Source organism: Eptesicus fuscus, chromosome 23 (assembly GCF_027574615.1).
Source record: "Eptesicus fuscus isolate TK198812 chromosome 23, DD_ASM_mEF_20220401, whole genome shotgun sequence".
NCBI lineage: Eukaryota > Metazoa > Chordata > Mammalia > Chiroptera > Vespertilionidae > Eptesicus > Eptesicus fuscus.
Genome location: NC_072495.1, coordinates 27056435 through 27074337, shown reverse-complemented (window position 1 = coordinate 27074337; position 17903 = coordinate 27056435). Strand labels below are relative to the sequence as shown.

The following is a 17903-nucleotide window of genomic DNA, read 5'->3' as shown; positions in this document are numbered from 1 at the left end:
GCGGAGTCCCCGGCTCCGAGGCCTGGAAGGGGCCGGGGCGGGGCTGGGGGCGGTGCAGCCGCCGCCTCCCCTTCTCCCCTCCGCGTTGGCGGCGGCGACGGAGGAACCCGACACACACCGGCCCCGCTCCCGCCCCAGCCAAAGCCGAAGCTGCCGCCGGGGCCATGGGCGCCCCGCGCCGCCCGGGTCATGAGAACGGAGGCGGAGGCTGCGGGGCCGTCGCTGGAGCCCGGTTAGTGCCTCTCCGAGGGCCCAGCCCTCACCCCCCGGGGAACGCGGGGAACCCCGTCCTAGCGCGGGGCAGGGTCTGGCCGCGCGACCTTGGGCTGACCGTCGCCTCCCGGGGAGCGATAGAGCCTGGAGCAAAGCCTGGCCAGGTGTGCGCGGCTGCCTCGGCCCCACCGCCTGGCCGCGGTCACGGGGGCATTCCTGATCCTCGCAGGGCTGGGCCCCCCGCAGCTCTGATGGCGATCCTGGTGGGAGGGCCCCCCGGGTTGTGAGGCAGGGGCGCCCCCTTCCCCCAAAGCGCAAAGTCCTGCTGGAGCCGCCTTGGGAGGTCCTGACCCCGAGGCCTAGGAGCACCAGGAACTGCTGAGAGCGCGGAGCACGCAGGCCCCCTCTCGGGCCTCCCAGACGCAGCGGTTTGTGTGCACAGCTCTGCACCCTCTGCTTCCGTCTGCCCCAGGGTGGCCTGGGTGCCCCTGGGGCGGACACCAAGCGGACACTCGGCGCCCTGGTTCTCAGCGTGCCTCTCCCAGGAGGGAAGGGGAGAAGTAGCGACTTGCTCAGGTCCGGTACAGAAACCAGCTCGTGGGAAGGTCAAGAGCACGTGGGACCTTGGTGTCCCCCCAGGGCGTGGTGTCAGCAGGGAGTCGGGGCCGATGCTGTCCTGGGATTTGCATCCTGCTCCTTCAGCTCTGTGATCTTAGACCAGGCCCTGGCCTTTCCGGAGCGGCAGGGGAGGGATGGCTCACCTTCAGGGGGAGCGTCCCCTGAGCAGGTGCTGTGCGGAGTTGAGTACATTCAGTGCCTCGTTAATCCTCGCAGCCACTCCGGACGCAGGTTATTTTCACTTTTCCAGATGAGCTGACCCAGGCTCAGTGCTCAGGGCCAGTGAGCCGCTCTCCTTCCTTGGTGACAGCGGCCAACTGGAGCCAGCAGGGCCTTCTAGGCAGACCCTAGCTCCCAGGTGGGACAGCTAGCAGCGGCTTTGGGCTCGGAAGGTCTCGCCTTCCCTTATCATCCCCCACAGGAGTCTCTTGGGGTCCCTATGGGCGGACCTGCTGGTGCCCAGACTGGGATCAGCCACGTTGGGGGACATGTAGCTCTGCGGGGCCTCGGGATCAAGGGGCCCCAAGGACCAGGGCAAGAAGAGAAGGGACAGCAGAGTCCAGAGCAGCTGTTCTGAGCACGGACAGACTCCAAGCCCAGCCGAAGGTGGCCCCGCTAGTCGGTGACGGCGCCCGGCCCACAGAGCAAGGAGGGAGCCATGTGCAGGGCTGTGGTCTGGAAGCCTGGGCGTGGGGTGTGGGCATTGCAGTGGCAGGTAGGCTCGGGGCATCTCAAGGGATCAGGCCTTTGGGGAAAAACGCCTTTCACTCACCAAGCGTGTCTGGGTGCCTGCTCTGGGCTGAGGGCCACCTTGTCCCCACCTGCCAGGGAGGTATCGTGCATCTGTCCGGTGGGGATACCACCTCAAATACTCCGTTTTGAGGGGCTCAGGAGGAAAAGGGACCAGAGCATTTGGACATTTAGAGATGGGAGAAGGCATTCCAGACTAAGGGATATACAAGAGCAAAGTCTGGGAAGTAAACAGCCTGTGGAAAGAAAAACAAAAAGGCAGTTTAAGGTCACAGGGAGGGGTTCTTGACTAGGGAGGCACGCCTCCCTGAGGGGACAACACCCTGTACAGAACTCCCTCCACTCGGCCGGCTGGGCGTTATTTTAGAACTAGAGGCCCGGTGCACGAATTTCGAATTTTGTGGGTGGGGTCCAGCTGGCCCACCCCGATGGGGGGAAGAGAGGGGGGAGCAGGGGTGGGACAGTCGAGGGGAGGGGCCACAGGGGGTTGGCCAGCCAGCTCTGTCCCCTGGTTGAACTCCCAGTCGAACTCCCAGTTCGAGGGAGGGGACAATTTGCATATTAGCCTTTTATTTTATAGGATATGAATCCTCGGACTCTTAGTCACTATAGTGTCCCTAGAGCCTAGCACACAATGGCTGCTTAATGTTTATTGTAGGTAGGCGAGACCTTCCGAGCCCAATAAACAAATGAGTTACTAAGCATCAGACACCAGGCACTGGGAATAACAGTGAACAAGATTAGCACATTCTCTGCCCTCAGGAAGCTGGTAGTCTAGTGGAGACAGAGTAACTTTATTATTGTCGTCGTTGTTATTTTGTTACTTTTTGCTAAATGCTGTGAAGGAGGGCTCCCTTCCCCCAAGAGCATGGTCAGAAAAAGCCTCTCAGCGGAGGAGACTGACCTGAAGGACAGGAAGGGCCAGTCTTGAGAACAGCAAGGGAAAGAGAGTTCAAGACAGAGCTACCTGTGCAAAGGCCCTGGGGTGGAGTGAAGCTCGATGGGTTTCCAGGGTAATGGTAACGGGGTGAGTGAAGGGAGAGGGCCAAGGTGAGGCTGGTGGGGCTCTGGTAAGGGGTGAGAACTTGATTTTAAGAGCAGTGGGGAGCTGTGGAGGGGCTCCCTCTGGCTTCTGTGTACAGAGATGGGAGAGGTGCTGGGGCTGGAATGCAGGGCAGAGGACCGGCAGGACCGAGCCCTCAGACCGAAGCCGTGGCAGCAGCAGGAGGCGAACGTGCGAAGGCCGTGAATGCAGGGCCAGGGGTGCGGGTTCGGGGGAGCAGGGAGTGAAGGCACGTCGGCCTGGGCTGGTGCATCAAGGCCCGTCCCGCTGCACGGAGGGCAGGGTTCAGGCAGCACCTGAAGGGCTTCCCGCACGTTCTTGCCCTGAGCGCTCAGCACTTGGCAGGCTGGCGCCTCCGATGGCCCGTGCCACGGGGAGGATCAGGCCCAGCGAGGTCAGGCGCCTCAGCCCGCAGGTGGCCTGCGGCGGCCCGTGCCATGCAGCCTTCCCTGCTGCCCGCACCCTTGGAGGGGAGGCACCCTTGGAGGGGAGGCGTGAGGGAGAGACCAGGACCATGCAGCCAAGGGGCAGTCAGGGTCCCTGCCTCCTGGGAATGCACAACAGCCCTGGGCACAGACAAGCGAGGCACAGGGTGAGCTCGGGCCTGGTGGGCGCGCAGATAAAGGAGGGCGTGGCCCGCTGGGCTCGGGAAGGCCCCAGACTGATGGTATCTGCTGGGGAGCATCTAGAGCAGGCGCCTGGGACCCCTCCAGGCAAGGGACCGGCAGGGCAGGAGGGCAGGACGGACTCCAGGGTCACGAGGGGCCCTCCTGGTGGGTGCACACGTGGGAGCCAGGATCTGGGGGCGCTGCACCCGCTGGTCTTGCGTGCAAGAGAGACCCCAGAGACGCCCGAGGTGAGGACGGGTGCGGGCTGGGTTGCCTGTGCTGAACAGGTGCCATGAGTCAGCAGCAGTGGCACTGGCTGCCGAGGGAGGGCACCTCGTTCTTTAGACCGTGAACTTTGTCCAGATCCATGGAACCCCAGCTGGGAGGGCTCCGGAGGCCGGCGCCAGCTCGCCCCCCACCCCGCCCCCAGGGCCTCCGCACGTGCTGTTCCCTCCCCGACTTGTGCTGCTGCTGCTACTTTTTTTTTTTTTTTAATCTCACCCAAGGATATGTTTTCCATTGCTTTCTAGACAGTGGAAGGGAAGAGAAGAGGGTGGCGGGGGGTGGGGGGGAGAGAAAGAGAAACGGATTTGGTTGCCTTTCACACGCACCCCTACTGGGGCTGAGGTAAAGTGCCCTTGACCTCGAATCACACCCGGGACCCTTCGGTCTGCAAGCCGACGCTCTAACCACTGAGCCACCGGCCAGGACTGCCTTGTGCTTCTTGACTCTCGGCTCCCAGGGCGTACCCTCACCATTTTCTCTCGCCTCCTTTCCCCTGGGGCTTGCTGGTTCTGCTGCCTCCGGGGACAGGGACCTGCCACTGCTGTATCTCCAGTAAACATGCCGGCACTCACTAGGCCAAGCATGTCAAACTCAGAGGCTAACGCGGGCCAAATAAACGAGGCACGCGGGCCACGAGTTTGCCACGAAGTCCCCTACTTTGGAGATGGCCAGACTCCGTCCAGCCAGAGGACGTCAGTGGCTCAGCCCACAGCCAGCCGGTGGCCACGCTGCCGGGCCAGGGCCTCCGGAGAGGTCGCCCAGCGGAGCATGCCCCACGCACAGTCCCTTCTCTCACACACGGTCCTCACACCGGGGTGGCCAGGGGCTTTGAAGTCAGACGAACCTCCAGGGGCCTCGTGAATTCGGACGTGAGTGTGGCTAAGCGTCTTCCGGGCGCCGGCCCCGTCGCTGACTTTTCTGGGCGCCCCCAGAAAGAGGGCTCCGAGGGAGGCCTGTGGGCTGTGAGCGCAGAGTCGGGGGCAGCAGACAGGTCTTGTCATGAAGAAGTGACAGCCCTGGCCCGGTGGCTCACTTGGAGCTTCGTCCCACACACCAACAGGTTCCGGGTTCGGTCCCGGTCAGGGCACATACCTACGTCGTAGGTTCGGTCCCACGTACAGGAGGCAACCGATCCATGTTGTTTTTCTCTCTCAAATGAAAAACAAACAACCTCGGGTGAGGATTAAAAAACAACAACAAAGCAGCAAAGGTAGGAGATCGCTCAGTCTCCTGGAGGCCAGGCGAGTCCTCGGGGTGCAGGCCGAGGGGAGGTGTGCAAAGGCCTGGGCCCCAGGCACCGCCTGGCGGGGAAGGTGCTGCTGGGGAGGCCCATGAGGACACGGGGTGAGGAGGAGAGGCTCTGGGCAGCACAGGAGGCCCTGTCCTAAGAGACGTGGGAACCCCCCGCCGGGGGATGTTGTGTGGGGCTGACCTGCTGGGACTGGTTTTGTTTTGGGGAGACGCTGCTGTGATAAGGAGAGAGGGTCGGGAGGCGGGAAGGCTGCGGGGGCTGGCCCCTGAGTCGCTCCCGCGGGACATGGGCAGGAGCCGATGGCCGTGGTTCCCGGGCGGCAGTGGCGGCGCTGTGCCCGGATCTGTGACCGCCCCGTGTCTCCACGCAGGGGACTTTGTGCAGCTGCCCGTGCCCATCATCCAGCAGCTCTACCACTGGGACTGCGGCCTGGCCTGCTCCAGGATGGTGCTGCGGTGAGTGGCGGGCCGAGGCCTCACCATCCACACCACCCGGGGGGCGGCCTGGGTGGGAGGCGGCGTCCACGTGGCCCTCCGTGGTTGGGGCCTGTGGGAGGTCCAGCTTCCACTGAGGCTCAGTGCCATCTGCAAAAGCAAACGAGGGTGGATCCGGCCTTCCAGGGCTCCTCTCTGGGAATGCCTGGGGCGCAGGGTGGTGAGGGGAGTCCTCGGGGCCCAGGCCCGGCCCACAGAGTGACCCCGTGGCTGGGACACAGGGCCTCCCCCCTCCCCAGCCCCCGGCTCCTGGGAGCCTGTGTGGCCTCACTGGGACTGGGACCATCGGAGCCTGGCGGGACCCTAGCCGTCACCTGGAGGAGGGGTTTCAGGCGCTGCGTCTCCCTCACCCATCCTCCATCCGGGAAGTCCAGGCAGGATAGCGTCCAACAGAAGTCTGTGGCCCACGCTCAGAAAACCACTGATGTGGTCCACCCACCTCATCGCAGCCGTGAGCTAGTGAGGCCAGAGCGGGCGTGACTGCCCAGAGGCACCCAGCCCACAGCGATGCGAGAAGCAGGGTCTAGGCCCTCGACTCCGGGGACAGCGCTGCGTCCAGGCCGCTTCCGGTGGTGCCCAGGCCGTGTGGGCGGGACAGGAGGCCTCGTGACACAGGACGGAGCCTCTGGGAGTGGGAGCTCTGCCAGGCCGACCTCAGCGGCCCGCCTGCCCACAGGTACCTGGGCCAGCTGGACGACGGTGAGTTCGAGGGCGCCCTGCAGGAGCTGCGGCTGACCCGCAGCATCTGGACCATCGACCTGGCCTACCTGATGCGGCACTTCGGCGTGCGGCACCGCTTCTGCACCCAGACCCTGGGCGTGGACAAGGGCTACAAAAACCAGGTGAGCCCACAGCGACTCATCACTGATGCTCCTCTCCCCCCCCTTCCTCTCTGAAATCAATAAAATATACTTTAAAAGAAGCAGCAGCAGCCTGGCCTGCCTGGGTCAGGGGTTGAGCGTCGACCTGTGAACCAGGAAGTCGAGGTTCAATTCCTGGTCAGGGCACAGGCCCGGGTTGCAAGCTCGATCCCCAGTGTGGGGCGTGCAGGAGGCCGCCCATCAGTGGTTCTCTCCCATCGATCTATCTCTCCCTCTCCTTTCCTCTCTGAAATCAATAAAGAAATTTTTAAAAATAAGAACCAGGTGAGTGGCCATCCACCAGCCCTCAGCAGGTTCAGGAGTTGGAAGGCGTGCAGTCGAGGCCTGGACACCAGGTGGGCAGAGACCAGGGAGCAGAGGTGCTGTGGGCAGGCCTTGGAGCAGTCAGTGCGGGTGACCTCGAGGTGCCTTCTACGCAGAGGGTCTGAGCAGCCAGCTGGGTTCCTCCCAGCACACCGCCCAGAGGGCCCTGCCGCTCGCCTTCGCCTCCTTCCCCGCTGCCCGCGGCACAGGGCGGCCCAGGGCTCAGCGCACACTCCCCTCGCCGGCCACCATCTGCCCATGGTCTCCTCACGGGAGCAGCCGGGTCGTGGGTATTCTGGAAGAACAACCAAAATTTCTTCTTTCTTTTCTTTCTTTTGAAAAAGAATGCCGACCGAGGCCGGCCAATGCACTGGTGCGTTCCCTCCCTGTGAGGCGGGGCGGCCGGGCTCTGAGACTTGGCCGGGCAGCGCCGCTGTGGCCTCTTTGGCAGGAGCGTTGCTGCAGGTGGCCAGGCCAGTCAACCTTCCTCTCCCTGAGCCAGGCAGAGGCTCTCGCGTCTGGTTTGGTCACCATGGCTGCAAGGCAGAGCCAGGGGCCCAAGAACAGGTCACTTTGCCTCCTCCACGGGGGCTCTGGCCCCTGAAAACCCTGTAAAGCCAAGTGCGTCCCATGGGCTGGGCTCAGACTCCCGCCCATGCGCACCAGGGCTGACTGACCTCCCTCAGGGGGCCGCTCAGCCCGCTGCCCACCCGTCTCCTGAGCATCGTCTCCACGCCCATGTGGTCTCCGCACGCCTGCCCGCCGGGCAGAAGCTCCCTGCCCACGCCGCCTGTGCCCTCTGCCTCCTCACGTGCTCTGTCCGAGGGGCTGCGGAGCCGGGCGCCCTCAGCCTGTCCCTCTCTCTGCAGTCCTTCTACAGGAAGCACTTCGACACCGAGGAGACGCGGGTCAACCAGCTGTTCGCACAGGCCCAGGCCTGCAAGGTGCTGGTGGAGAAATGGTGAGCCTCCCGCCTCGCGCACCTGTCGCCGTAGACTTGCCTGGGGGTGAGAAAGGCTAGGGCGTGGGGAGTCAGGCAGACGGGGGTGTCCTGCCCGCGTGGCTGTGGGCACTGACTTACCCCCGAGCCTTGGTGTTTTCCTCCATAAGAAGGGGACGGGGGGCGGGGGGGAGGGACTACATGATCTGTACACAAACCTCTGCCTGGGGGGCCCTGAGCAGGGGCTGGAGGTGCAGGTGAGCAAGGCAGACACTAGCCAGTTCTTGGGCGACTCCCAGGACGGTGGCATGGACAGACCACAGTACCCCGAGGGCAGGGCGGACAGCCTGAGGACATGGAGGCGGCCGGGGGACAGCCCAGCGAGGGGGGAGGCCTGGCTCCCAGCTCTCCCCACATCTCCGTGACCTTACCCGGGCTCCCCTTCTCATCTGTGCGGGGAGGGGCTAGGCAGACCCTGGGAGGCCCTTGCCCTGATGTGAGCGCCGATTCCGGGCTCGCTGCGGGCTCCGCGCTCGGGCCGGTGGCTCAGGTCCCAGCGGCCTCTCCCAGACCCTCTTCCCAGTCCCGTGCTCTCCATTCCTGTGTCCGTTATGAACGGGATGTGGCCGCACTCCAGGCGATCTGGGAAGCGGGAGGTCTCCACCTCAGGCCCCGGAGCACAGGCTGCGGGGAAGGCGGCACGTGCTTCCCTGTGGGAAGGTGCTGACCGGGGGAGGTGCTGTCCGCGCCCCTGGGGTGAGGAAGCGGGACGGGAACACCGGGGAGAGCCGCCCAGTCCCCCAGGCACCGTGGCCGGGCTGTGCTGGGCCCTGACCTCTCACACGCAGCCGTCCCTGCCGCCCTCTTCCCGAGGCTAGCACCCCACTCCGGTACCGGCCCGGGGCGCAGCAGGTTTCGTTTCAAATGGGAAAATGACGTGCTTCCGGGCGGAGGCAGCAACCAAACTGCCACAGGACGTGGCCGTGGGCTGGGCCCGGCCGCCGCTCCTGAGGCGGCTGCTGACGAAGGAGGGCCCGACCGAGGGGACCCCGTCCAGCCCCTCCTCTCCTGGTTCCCATTGGGACGTGCCCCCGGACACCGCGTGGGGCGCTGGCTCTGCGGCCCGGGCCTGGGGTGCTGCGGACCGGCCCTTCCTGGACAGCACTGCTGCCGCCAGGAGCCTGGGGGCGAGAGAAACAGCCCCTCGGAGAAGGGGTGGGGTTGGACCTGGCAGCGCCGTGCTGGGCTCCGAGTGGGGGCTTCCGTTAGGCCGACCGTCCCCACATGAACCCCACGAGTTAGGGGAAAGGGCCAGTGGAGGCGCTGGGCGCCAGTGACTCACTCCGTCCAGGAGGGTCCCGGGCGCGGCTCCACTCGCCCTCGGCAGGTGCTCATCTGGGCCTGACCCCACCCCGTGAAGGCCCGATGGGCCGGCTTGTTCTTGGGCACACGCAGAGCCCCCTCCACGGTCCTGCCCTTGGCCTTGGACTGAGCCTGGGCCCCAGTAACAAAGCAGGGAGCTCGGGAGGGAGAGGAGCCTGTCCCCAGGCCGGGTGACGGGTCTCCTGGAGAGGGGGGGCCGGCCCGGTGACGCTGACCCCCCCCCCCCCCCCCCCCCCCGCCCGCAGCACGGTGAGCGTTCAGGACATCCAGGCGCACCTGGCGCAGGGCCACGTGGCCATCGTGCTGGTGAACTCGGGGGCGCTGCACTGCGAGCTCTGCTCCAGCCCCGCCAAGTACTGCTGCTTCGCCCCCCGCGGCCACCGCTGCTTCTGCCGCACCCCCGACTACCAGGGCCACTTCATCGTGCTGCGCGGCTACAGCCGGGCCACCGGCTCCATCTTCTACAACAACCCGGCCTACGCCGACCGTGAGTGTGGGGAGCAGCGGGCGGGGCAACTGCGTTCATGGCCCATAGCCTGGACCCGCAACTCCCTCCCGTCCAACCCGGGGGGCCAAGGCCTCCCTCCCCGCCTCCTCCCCCCCCCCCCCCCGCTCCTCCTGGGCCCTGTCCTCTGTGCCATCCCGCACGCCTGGCCGTCTCCCTCCCACGCCGCCAGCCTCCACCACTGCCCAGAGCCCTGCCGCGCGGCTCCTGCTGCACAGACTGCAGTTCTCCCCCACCACCCAGCCCCGACGGGACGTCAGAGAGTCTGCCCAGCCCCTTCTGAGCACCCGGCCCGGCTCCCCACTGCGCTGGGCAGGAAGGGCCGCCCTGGCTCACAGACATGCCCGTTGCTGCCCTCTCTGGGCCTCACGTATCTGCTGACCCGGGCAGGGGGCAGGGGCAGCTCCCTAGGCCACAGTAGCAAGGGGGGCTTCCGGGTGGGAGACTTGTGTGCAAGGAGTGACGGGGGGGAGGGCGCGCACAGCAGCCCTCCCCATTCCCCAGGTGCGGGGAGCAGATGACCTGCCCTCACACCCCCCTCTCCCCCGCTGACCGCCCTGCCTCGCCTCCCAGCAGGGATGTGCAGCACCAGCATCAGCAACTTCGAGGAGGCCAGGACCAGCTACGGCACGGACGAGGACATCCTCTTCGTCTACGTGGACAGCTGACAGCGGGGCGGGCGCCAGGCCCGCAGACCCCGCCCGGGAGGCCCTGCCCAGCCGGGCCCACTCAGGAGGCCTCCCTGGCCCCGGCTGCTGGGGCCGCAGCCCATATGACAAAGCCCCAGGGGATTCTGGGAGGTCACAGCACACCTGATTCATCCACCAGTGGTGAGTGCCGTCATGCCACTCACCCCGCACACCTACTGGGTGCTGGAGACACCCCCAGAGCTGAGCAGAGCCCCCCAGGACCCCAGCCTGACTCGGACTGCCCCGGGGCACCCAGCTCCGAGGGTGCCCTTGCTGCCTGCCAGCCAGCCCGGGCTGGGGGAGCTGCCTGGGCCCGTCTCCCCTCAGACCTGGGGACCCAGCCCCCGAGAGGTTGCTTGTCAGGGCAGCATGTGTGTGTGGAGACTAGCTGACCCCCCTCGCTGGGAGCTGCCCTCCCCTTCTCCTGGGGGCGCTGCAGAGCCCCAGTCCCACGGCTGGTGGCGCCTGGGAGGGCTGGGCCTTGGGCAGAAAGGACCCTGCGCCCCCCAGCCCTGCAGGTGTCCGAGCTCTGTGGGTGGGGCGGGCCCACAGTGCCGTGTGCTCAGCTCCTGCCGCTGGCCTGCTCCCAACAGCGGGCCGTCCTCTGAGAACGGGGAGCCCCAAGTCTTGCAGGGCTGGGTGCTGGGCGCCAGGACAGGCTGCGGCCTCCCCCCATTCGTGTTCACACCACGACCTTTGGCACAGAATGCTGGGCCTCCTGCCTGGGTGAGGGGGGGTGCCGCCAGGTCACACAGCGCGGGCGGCACGGGCTAGAACTGTGGCCTTTCTTTCTTTCTTTCTTTCTTTGGGGGAGGGGGCGGGCTCTTTGAGATTTACGTTTTCACTTCCGGGGGAGAGACTCACCCTGGAGATGCTAATCGTGAGACTGCAGGTACTTAGAACACGGACACCTCTCCCTGGGCAGACGCGCCGGTCAGGTCCCTCCCTCGAGAGGAGGCCCTCGCCCGCAGGCAGAGCCCGCTCGGTCTGGGAGCGTTTGCCCGGACACTGACGGGTGAGCTGGGTTTGAACCCAGGTCTGCACCTGAGAAATAAGGGAAGTGGATCCTGCCCACAGGGGCTGGGGGCACCCCCACTCCCAGGGGCTGCCTCTGGCGAGGGGGCAGGGGTGCCTACAGCCCCGCTCCGCACCCCTGCGTCTTTGTCTCCCGGTGCCCAAGGCTGCTCCCCGCCCTGGACGGCCTCTGCCCCACCCGCCAGCTGCCCCTCCCCTGGGCCTGCTTTAGGGCTGGCAGACTCACCAGCTTGCTCCTCAGCACCAGCCGAGGCCTGGGCCGAGGGAGGTGCCGCCCTGGGGGACGGCTGGTGTGGTCTTCGGACTGGTCTCTGTTGCCTTAGCGCTCCCTCTGGGGCCCGGGGAGCCTGGCTCCATGCCCAGGACACCACGTGTGCAGCGTGCGGTGGGCGTCTCGGGAGGGTCTGGGGAAACTGGCGAGGACAGAGGCATCGTGGGAAACGGGCAGTGCCGCTCTCAGGGCGGCGGTGGAGGGAGGGAGGCCGGGAGGCCGGCGCGTGCTGGCGGGCGAGCAGCCTCCGTGAGAGGGCACCGCGCCTCCATCGAGTGACACCTAGAAGTGCTCGGGCCCTGGCGTGGAGGATGGCTTCTCGGGAGCACAGGGCAGGGGTCACCTGTCTGGGAGGTCGCCGGGAGAGCTGCCTGCCCGGGGGCCGTCTTCCCAGGGAAGGTGGGGAGTGGGGGTGGGGGGATGCGAACCACGTGCCGTTGTGCAATGAGGAATCATGAAGAAGGCCGAGAAGAGGCCCGTCTGCCTACAGACCGACCCCGTCCACAGCTGGGGTCCAGCACGGCCCCCAGCGCCACGGGGACAGGTGGCTCTGTCCACTCCCGCCACGTGGGGACAGAGGGACCTTTTGCATTGCGGGATTTTATACATAAATCTATTTTGTCTGAACGAGCCATTCTCAATAAACGTTTCTCACCGCAGCGTGGCTGCCCCGGCCCACCTCGTGGATTCTGTCTCCGCGGGCGTCACGTGGGAGCCCAGGTCCCTGACCTGCCATCCGGGTGTTGCTGGGCCTGCGTGCCTCCTGATGCTGTGAAGGCCCGGGCAGGCCGAGCTGGGCGGAAGGGCCTCGGGTCTCAGCTGGCCGAGGTTCCTAGGAGGGCATGTGGGACGGGAAGCCTTGGAGAGGCGGGGGGCTGGAGGAGACCCACAGGAGGGGACTCAGCCCTCAAACCCTCCACCCCGACCCGCAGCTCCCTTACCTGCTAGCTGCTGGGCCTTCTGGTCTCATTCGTAAGAATTCCACTGACGAGGGCGGTGGCCGGGCTGGGCTGGAACCAGACGCGCTGCCACACGGGAGGCGAGTGGCCGTGTGCACTGGCTCAGAGCCCTTCCCTTCCACGGCCCCGGACCTCCCTCGCTCTACCCCCGCCTCAGCTGCTTTAGGAAAAGGGGTCAGGGGTCAAGGGGGCCCAATGCCACATGCACCTGAGTGTTCGGGGCGGGGGGACGTTGGGGATGGGAGGGACTCAGACTCATGGCTCTGCTGGGTGAGTTCCCAAGTCACCATCCGCTCCATTCCAAAAGGGGGGGGGCACATTCAACCAACGGGGTACGGAGTTTCACAGCCGGGAGGACCAGCCAGGGACCTGCCCTTTGGCCCAGAACTGTCTACACCTGAGCGTGTCAGACCCGGGGCTGTCCTCCCAGCCCGGTGCCAGGGGCTGCGCCCGTCAGGAAGGCCCGCACACATTCCAGTGCGCGTGGGTGTCCCCGCGTTCGCTCCCTGTGGGGAGGTGAGGGTTTAGCACGTGTCCTTTCGCCCTGCGGCGTCCCGGGCTTGCACTGCGTAGGTGACGTCGCCTTGGTGGCCAGTCCGGAGCCTCGGCCCCCGGTGCTGACAGCGGTGTGTGCCCCCTCCCGCAGCAGGGGGACGGCCAGACCGACCGTGCCATCTCCCAGCAGCCACGGGGTCTGCTCCTCCTGCCTCCCTCCGCCGCTCCCCAGGAGGAGGCCTGCACCCTCCTGGGATCTGGGGAGCAGAGGCAGCATGGCCTCGCCTGGGCATCCTGCTTGGTCCTTTCAGATCGGCTCGCCCGCAGGCCGGCACCCTCAGAGCAGGACCCAACCACAGCTGGCCCGGGGGGCTGCCCAGCGAGCTGTGGGCCACTCTGGCCCTTTGGGTCCCACCATCCAGTGGCCCCCTGAAGCCATGCACGTCTCCGTGGCTGATGCCCGAGCCACCGGGGCCTCTGGCAAAGGGCAGCAGACTGCACCGAGGTGCCCCTGGAGTTCCGGACGCCCTGTTCCTGCCAGTCACCAGCTGCGCCCCTTGGGAAAGGCTTACCGCTGGGCTTGTGTTGGAACTGAGCACCTAACATGGAAGCCTGGCGCGTGCGAGGAATTTGGTACCTTGGAGATTGGAGAACAGCTGGCCGGGCTCAGGCAACACCTCAGCCCCCCCCCCCCCCCCCGCCCCCCGCCAGAATACCTGGGCCTGGTTCTGATGGGCCAACCACATGGGAGGCTGTGGGTCCCGGGTGGGTGCTGTTCACCCTCAGCGGCTCCGCCCAGAACTGACACCGGTGCGTCTCCCTCGGTAGGTGGCGCTCGAGGGCAGCCTCGCAGCCCTGGCCGGTGTCCCCTGGGAAACCGGGGCGTTTCCACAGACTCTTGGGCTGCGGCCAATGGCCTCGTTTTTCGGGCTGCCGGTTAGAAAACCTCAAGCCAGCAGATGAAAGACGCCCCTCTCGGGCCAGGCCCGCGGGCGGTGGAAACCAGCTGTGGCTGCGATGAACTGGCTGGCTGGCTCCTGTCCGATGCCCAGAGCCTGTTTTCTGCGGAGACCAAGTGGGACAAGGCTGCTGACTGCACCCCCACGTCCCCCCCCCCCACATTGCCACCTGGGTCCTTGTGCTGGGCCTGGGCACCCCCACTGTGGACCGAGCTCAACGGAAAACTGTTCCCGCGGCAGAGGCCAGCCCCTCGCACAGGGCGCGCCCCCGCCTGCTCAGGGCAGGTTAAGGCCATCGCGCCCTCACACCCTCACAGCACACTGGGGGGGGGGAGGGGGCCAGGGACTGGCGGCGCCCCCCACTGCGGACACTTTTCCAGGTCACCTGCCTGCTGTTCAGTCCAGTCACCCAAGGCCCGGCCCATCCTTGTGGCCCTGGAAACGAACCTGCGTGCTCCCCTTGGCTTTCTGGCCATTGATGGGCGTGTACCCCCCTGACAGTGGCGGGCAGTCGAGGTGTCGGCCACCCGCAGGCACCTGGGTGGCTCGGCGCTGCAATGCCTCCCCAGCAACCAGCTCCGGAAGGTTTCCGCTCCCTCCCCCGCTCCCGTCCGGTCCTCACGCTGTTGTGCAGAGGGGTCACTGCGGCGGCTGGCTGGAAAGGCCGGCGCCGGGTCCGTCGGCTGGAACGCGGTAAGAGGTCACGGGGACCTGTTTGGCACCTGGGATTGCGACCTGACTGCTCCTGGGCATTTGCCGCTTCCTCTCCCCTCAGGGCAGCGCCGGGCCGGCCTGGCTTGCATGTGGTTCCAGGGCCGGCAGCCCGGCCGAAAGAGGACCTGGAAATTCACTTGATTCCGGGCCAGCCACGTGCGTTCTTGTGTTGGACGGACAGGGTCTTAGATGATACAGTGACCACCTGAGTGAGTACATTGCTCACTGAGAACCCGTGGCAGCCCAGGTGGGACAAAGTGGGGAACATAATGGGTCCCCCGTGCATTTGATAAAAAGGCCCTGGCCCTGGCCGGTGTGGCTCAGTGGATAGAGCGTCGGCCTGCAGACGGAAGGGTCCCGGGTTCAATTCCGGTCAAGGGCACATGCCTGGGTTGCAGGCTCAATCCCCAGTGTGGGGCGAGCAGGAGGCAGCTGGTCCATGATTCTCTCTCATCAATGATGTTTCTATCTCTCTCTCTCCCTCTCCCTTCCTCTTGGAAATCAATAAACATATGTTTTAAAAAAACATGCCCTTGTTCCCCTTGCAAATGACCCTTCCAAACAAGAGGTTTGGGTTTGAGAAAGGGATGCTGGGAAAATTTAAAAGGGGACGTCTTAGCTACTGGAATTTAGCTGTCCTGATTCTGGAGCGGGAGGAGCCACTTTGGCTTTGATCCCAGGAGACCGGGAGGGAGGGGCCCTCGTCATTGGTGCTGGCGTGCGGGATTTGTCCGGCCTGTCCGGCCGCCCTGAGGGGCAGGGTTGAGGTTAGTACCGCAGGGCGGGCTCGCTGGGCCCTTTGAAGCGCTGTGTGCGACACTGATTCCACGCCGTGAGGCAAACTGGTCTGATCTGGCCCAGGCCGGGCTGGTCGGGGGAGAGGTGCACTCCTGGGGAAGTTGCCGGAAGCCGAGATGGTGTAGAAGCGAGGGGTGGGGGGTGTTGGGAGTCACTGCTGTGGGTCTCTCGGATTTGTCAAATGTCTGGGTGACTTGTGGGCTCAGACTGTACACGTGGAGCCGCCCTGGAAGACAGAGCTAGGGCCGCTGCCGAGCAGGCCGTGTTCTTGCAGCCTCGGTGGGAGAGACAGGTCCACCTGCAGCGCAGACGGCGGCAGCTAACGTCCGGCGCACTAACGCGCCCCGCTCGGCCTTCCGCGCTTTGTCCAACGGGAATGGCGGCTTGGGGGTCGCGGAGGACAATGCCGGCACCCTGGCTGCTGCGATTGCTGGGATGAACTATCCTCGCCCCGACCCCGGGCTGTCCTGCCTTCTGTCAGCGTCCGTGACGCTGAGGCTGGCTGACGTGGCAGCGTGCAAACAGAACCGCATCGCAGGCTCTCGAGGTGCCCACGCTTTTTAACACAGCGAGTCCCATTTCTGAAGACCTGTCCTAAAGAACACAACACACACGACTGCTTAGCCGCGCACATGCTATCGCAGCATCACCCGTGACAGCATGGCTGGATGAAGGAGTGAATGACCCCATGTCTAATGAGGGGATAACTAAGTAAGAGCCCGTCGAAGTGCTTACAGCTTTTTGAGTTTGTCTAGTAGGCCTTCCGGTTTTTTACCAGAAGACCCTCCCTAAGAAAAAGGAACTCATCTCCATGTCAAACATTATGCAGCCGGGAAAAAGAGTTTAAAAACCATTTAAAAAAAAATAATAGCCATCCCAATGAGTGTGAGAGGGTATCTCATTGTAGTTTTGATTTGCATTTCTCTAATGACTAGAGGCCTAGTGCATGAAATTCATGCACTGGGGCGGAGGGGTCCCTCAGCCCGGCCTGTTGCCCTTTGGCAGTCCAGGGGCCCTCAGGGGATGTCTGACTGATTGGCCTAAGTCATCAGTCGGACATCCTTCGCGCTTCCACAGAGACGGGAGAGGCTCCCGCCACCACCGCTGTGCTCCCCAGCCATGAGCCTGGTTCTGGCTGAGCATCTGCCCCCTGGTGGTCAGTGCACATCATAGCGACCGGTCGTTCCACTGTTCAATTTGCATATTAGCCTTTTATTATATAGGATTACTAATGTTTAGCTCTTATGGTAAGGCCATTGATCCACTTTGAGCTAATATTTGTGTGTGGAGGAAGGGAAGGGCCAATGTCACTCTTTCGCACATCGGGACCCAGTTTCCCCAGCACCTTGGCGGAGAGGACCATCCTTCCCCCACTGCACGGGCGTGGCGTCCTTGTCGAAAATCACTTGACAGCATGTGTGAGGGTTTCTCTCCGGGCTCTCGATTCCATTCCATGGGTACATGTGTCTGTCTTTATGCCAGTACCATGCGGTTTGTATTGCCATGGCGTGGTATTAAGTTTTGAAATAAGGAAGTATGAGTCCCCCCAACTTCATTCTTTTTTTTTTTAATTGAATTTTTACAGAGAGGAAGGGAGAGGGATAGAGAATCAGAAACATCGATGAGAGAGAAACATCAATCAACTGCCTCCTGCATGCCCCCTACTGGGGATCCAGCCTGCAACCAAGGTACATGCCCTCGATCAGAATCGAACCCAGAACCTTTCAGTCCACGGCCCGACACTCTATCCACTGAGCCAAACCGGTCAGGGCCCAACTCCGTTCTTGTTCAGGATTGTTTTGGCTATTTGGGGTCCCTTGAGACGCCATATGAATTTTAGGATGGTCTTTTCTATTTCTGTAAAAAACGCCGTTGGTATTTGCTAGGGATTGCATTGAATCTGTACATTGCTTAGGGCAATATTGACATCTTAACCTCAGCTTCCAATCCGTGAACACGGGTGGTCTTTCCATTTATTTATATCCTCCTTTAATTTCTCTCCGAGGTATTTTATAGTTTTCATTGTCCCCGGCTTTTGCTTCCTTGCTTAATTCCTAAGTATTTTATTCCTTTTGATGCTATTGTAAGTGAGATTGTTTTCTTAATCTCCTTTTCAGATTGTTTCCTGTTAGTGTACAGAAATGCAAGTGATCTCTGTGTGTGGACGTTGTATCCTGCTGTCTTGTAGAACTCATTGATTAGTTCTGGTCCCACTTCCGACACTGGGATCTGTATCAGCCGGGGTCCAACCAGAGAAGCAGAAACAGTAGACTATACATTGAGAGATTTATTGCAAGGCATTGACTTGGATCGTTATGGGGCTGGACAGAGAAGTCTGACATTTGGAGAGCCCGCTGCCTCAGGCAGAACTTTCTGGTCGGGGACTCTGCTCACGGGGCCTTTTGGTGACTGAATGGGGCCGCCAGGGCCATCTAGGGTAACCCCACTCGCTCAGTTAACTGGCTGTGGACGTTAGCCACACCTACACAATACCTTCACAGCAACGCCCGGGTCGTGTCTGATGAAATAACGAGGCTGCAGCCTAACCGACTTGACACGTACAATGGCCTCCTCCCGCCTGCCAGGGCCATCCAGGGACTCCGGGCCGGCCTCGCCCTCTCCCCTGGTACACACACTCCCTCGCTAACCCTGGAGTTGCTGACCGTCTAAACGGAGAAGTGGGGGACC

At 63.8% G+C, this 17903-nt stretch overlaps 1 protein-coding gene and 1 non-coding gene across 7 annotated transcripts; both read left to right on the top strand.

The window, feature by feature from the left end:
- Positions 1–7: 7 nt before the first annotated feature.
- On the top strand, positions 8–11557 carry GUCD1 (guanylyl cyclase domain containing 1). Of its 6 annotated transcripts, none has more exons than XM_054712672.1 (7): positions 8–232; positions 4598–4747; positions 5160–5244; positions 5960–6125; positions 7337–7428; positions 9036–9277; positions 9872–10032. In XM_054712672.1, exons 1-7 carry the CDS (start codon positions 190–192, stop codon positions 9961–9963), a joined length of 870 nt encoding a protein of 289 aa, XP_054568647.1. In that variant the 5' UTR covers positions 8–189; the 3' UTR covers positions 9964–10032. The 6 variants fall into 6 exon arrangements, with proteins under 6 accessions (XP_054568647.1, XP_054568646.1, XP_054568644.1 ...); XM_054712671.1 differs by having other exon boundaries at positions 9869–10032; XM_054712669.1 differs by lacking the exon at positions 9036–9277 and having other exon boundaries at positions 9869–11557.
- Positions 11558–15940: 4383 nt separating this feature from the next.
- Positions 15941–16002, top strand: LOC114228264 (U7 small nuclear RNA). The gene has a single exon (XR_003614408.1). It is a non-coding gene; the product is annotated as a U7 small nuclear RNA (small nuclear RNA).
- The last annotated feature ends 1901 nt before the right edge of the window (positions 16003–17903 follow it).

Coding starts and splice junctions, on each gene's coding strand:
- GUCD1 (XM_054712669.1), top strand. CDS start 190: ATGAGAACGGAGGCGGAGGCTGCGGGGCCGTCGCTGGAGCCCG. Junction 5,245..5,959: donor TGCTCCAGGATGGTGCTGCG/GTGAGTGGCGGG, acceptor GCCTGCCCACAG/GTACCTGGGCCAGCTGGACG. Junction 7,429..9,868: donor AAGGTGCTGGTGGAGAAATG/GTGAGCCTCCCG, acceptor CTCGCCTCCCAG/CAGGGATGTGCAGCACCAGC.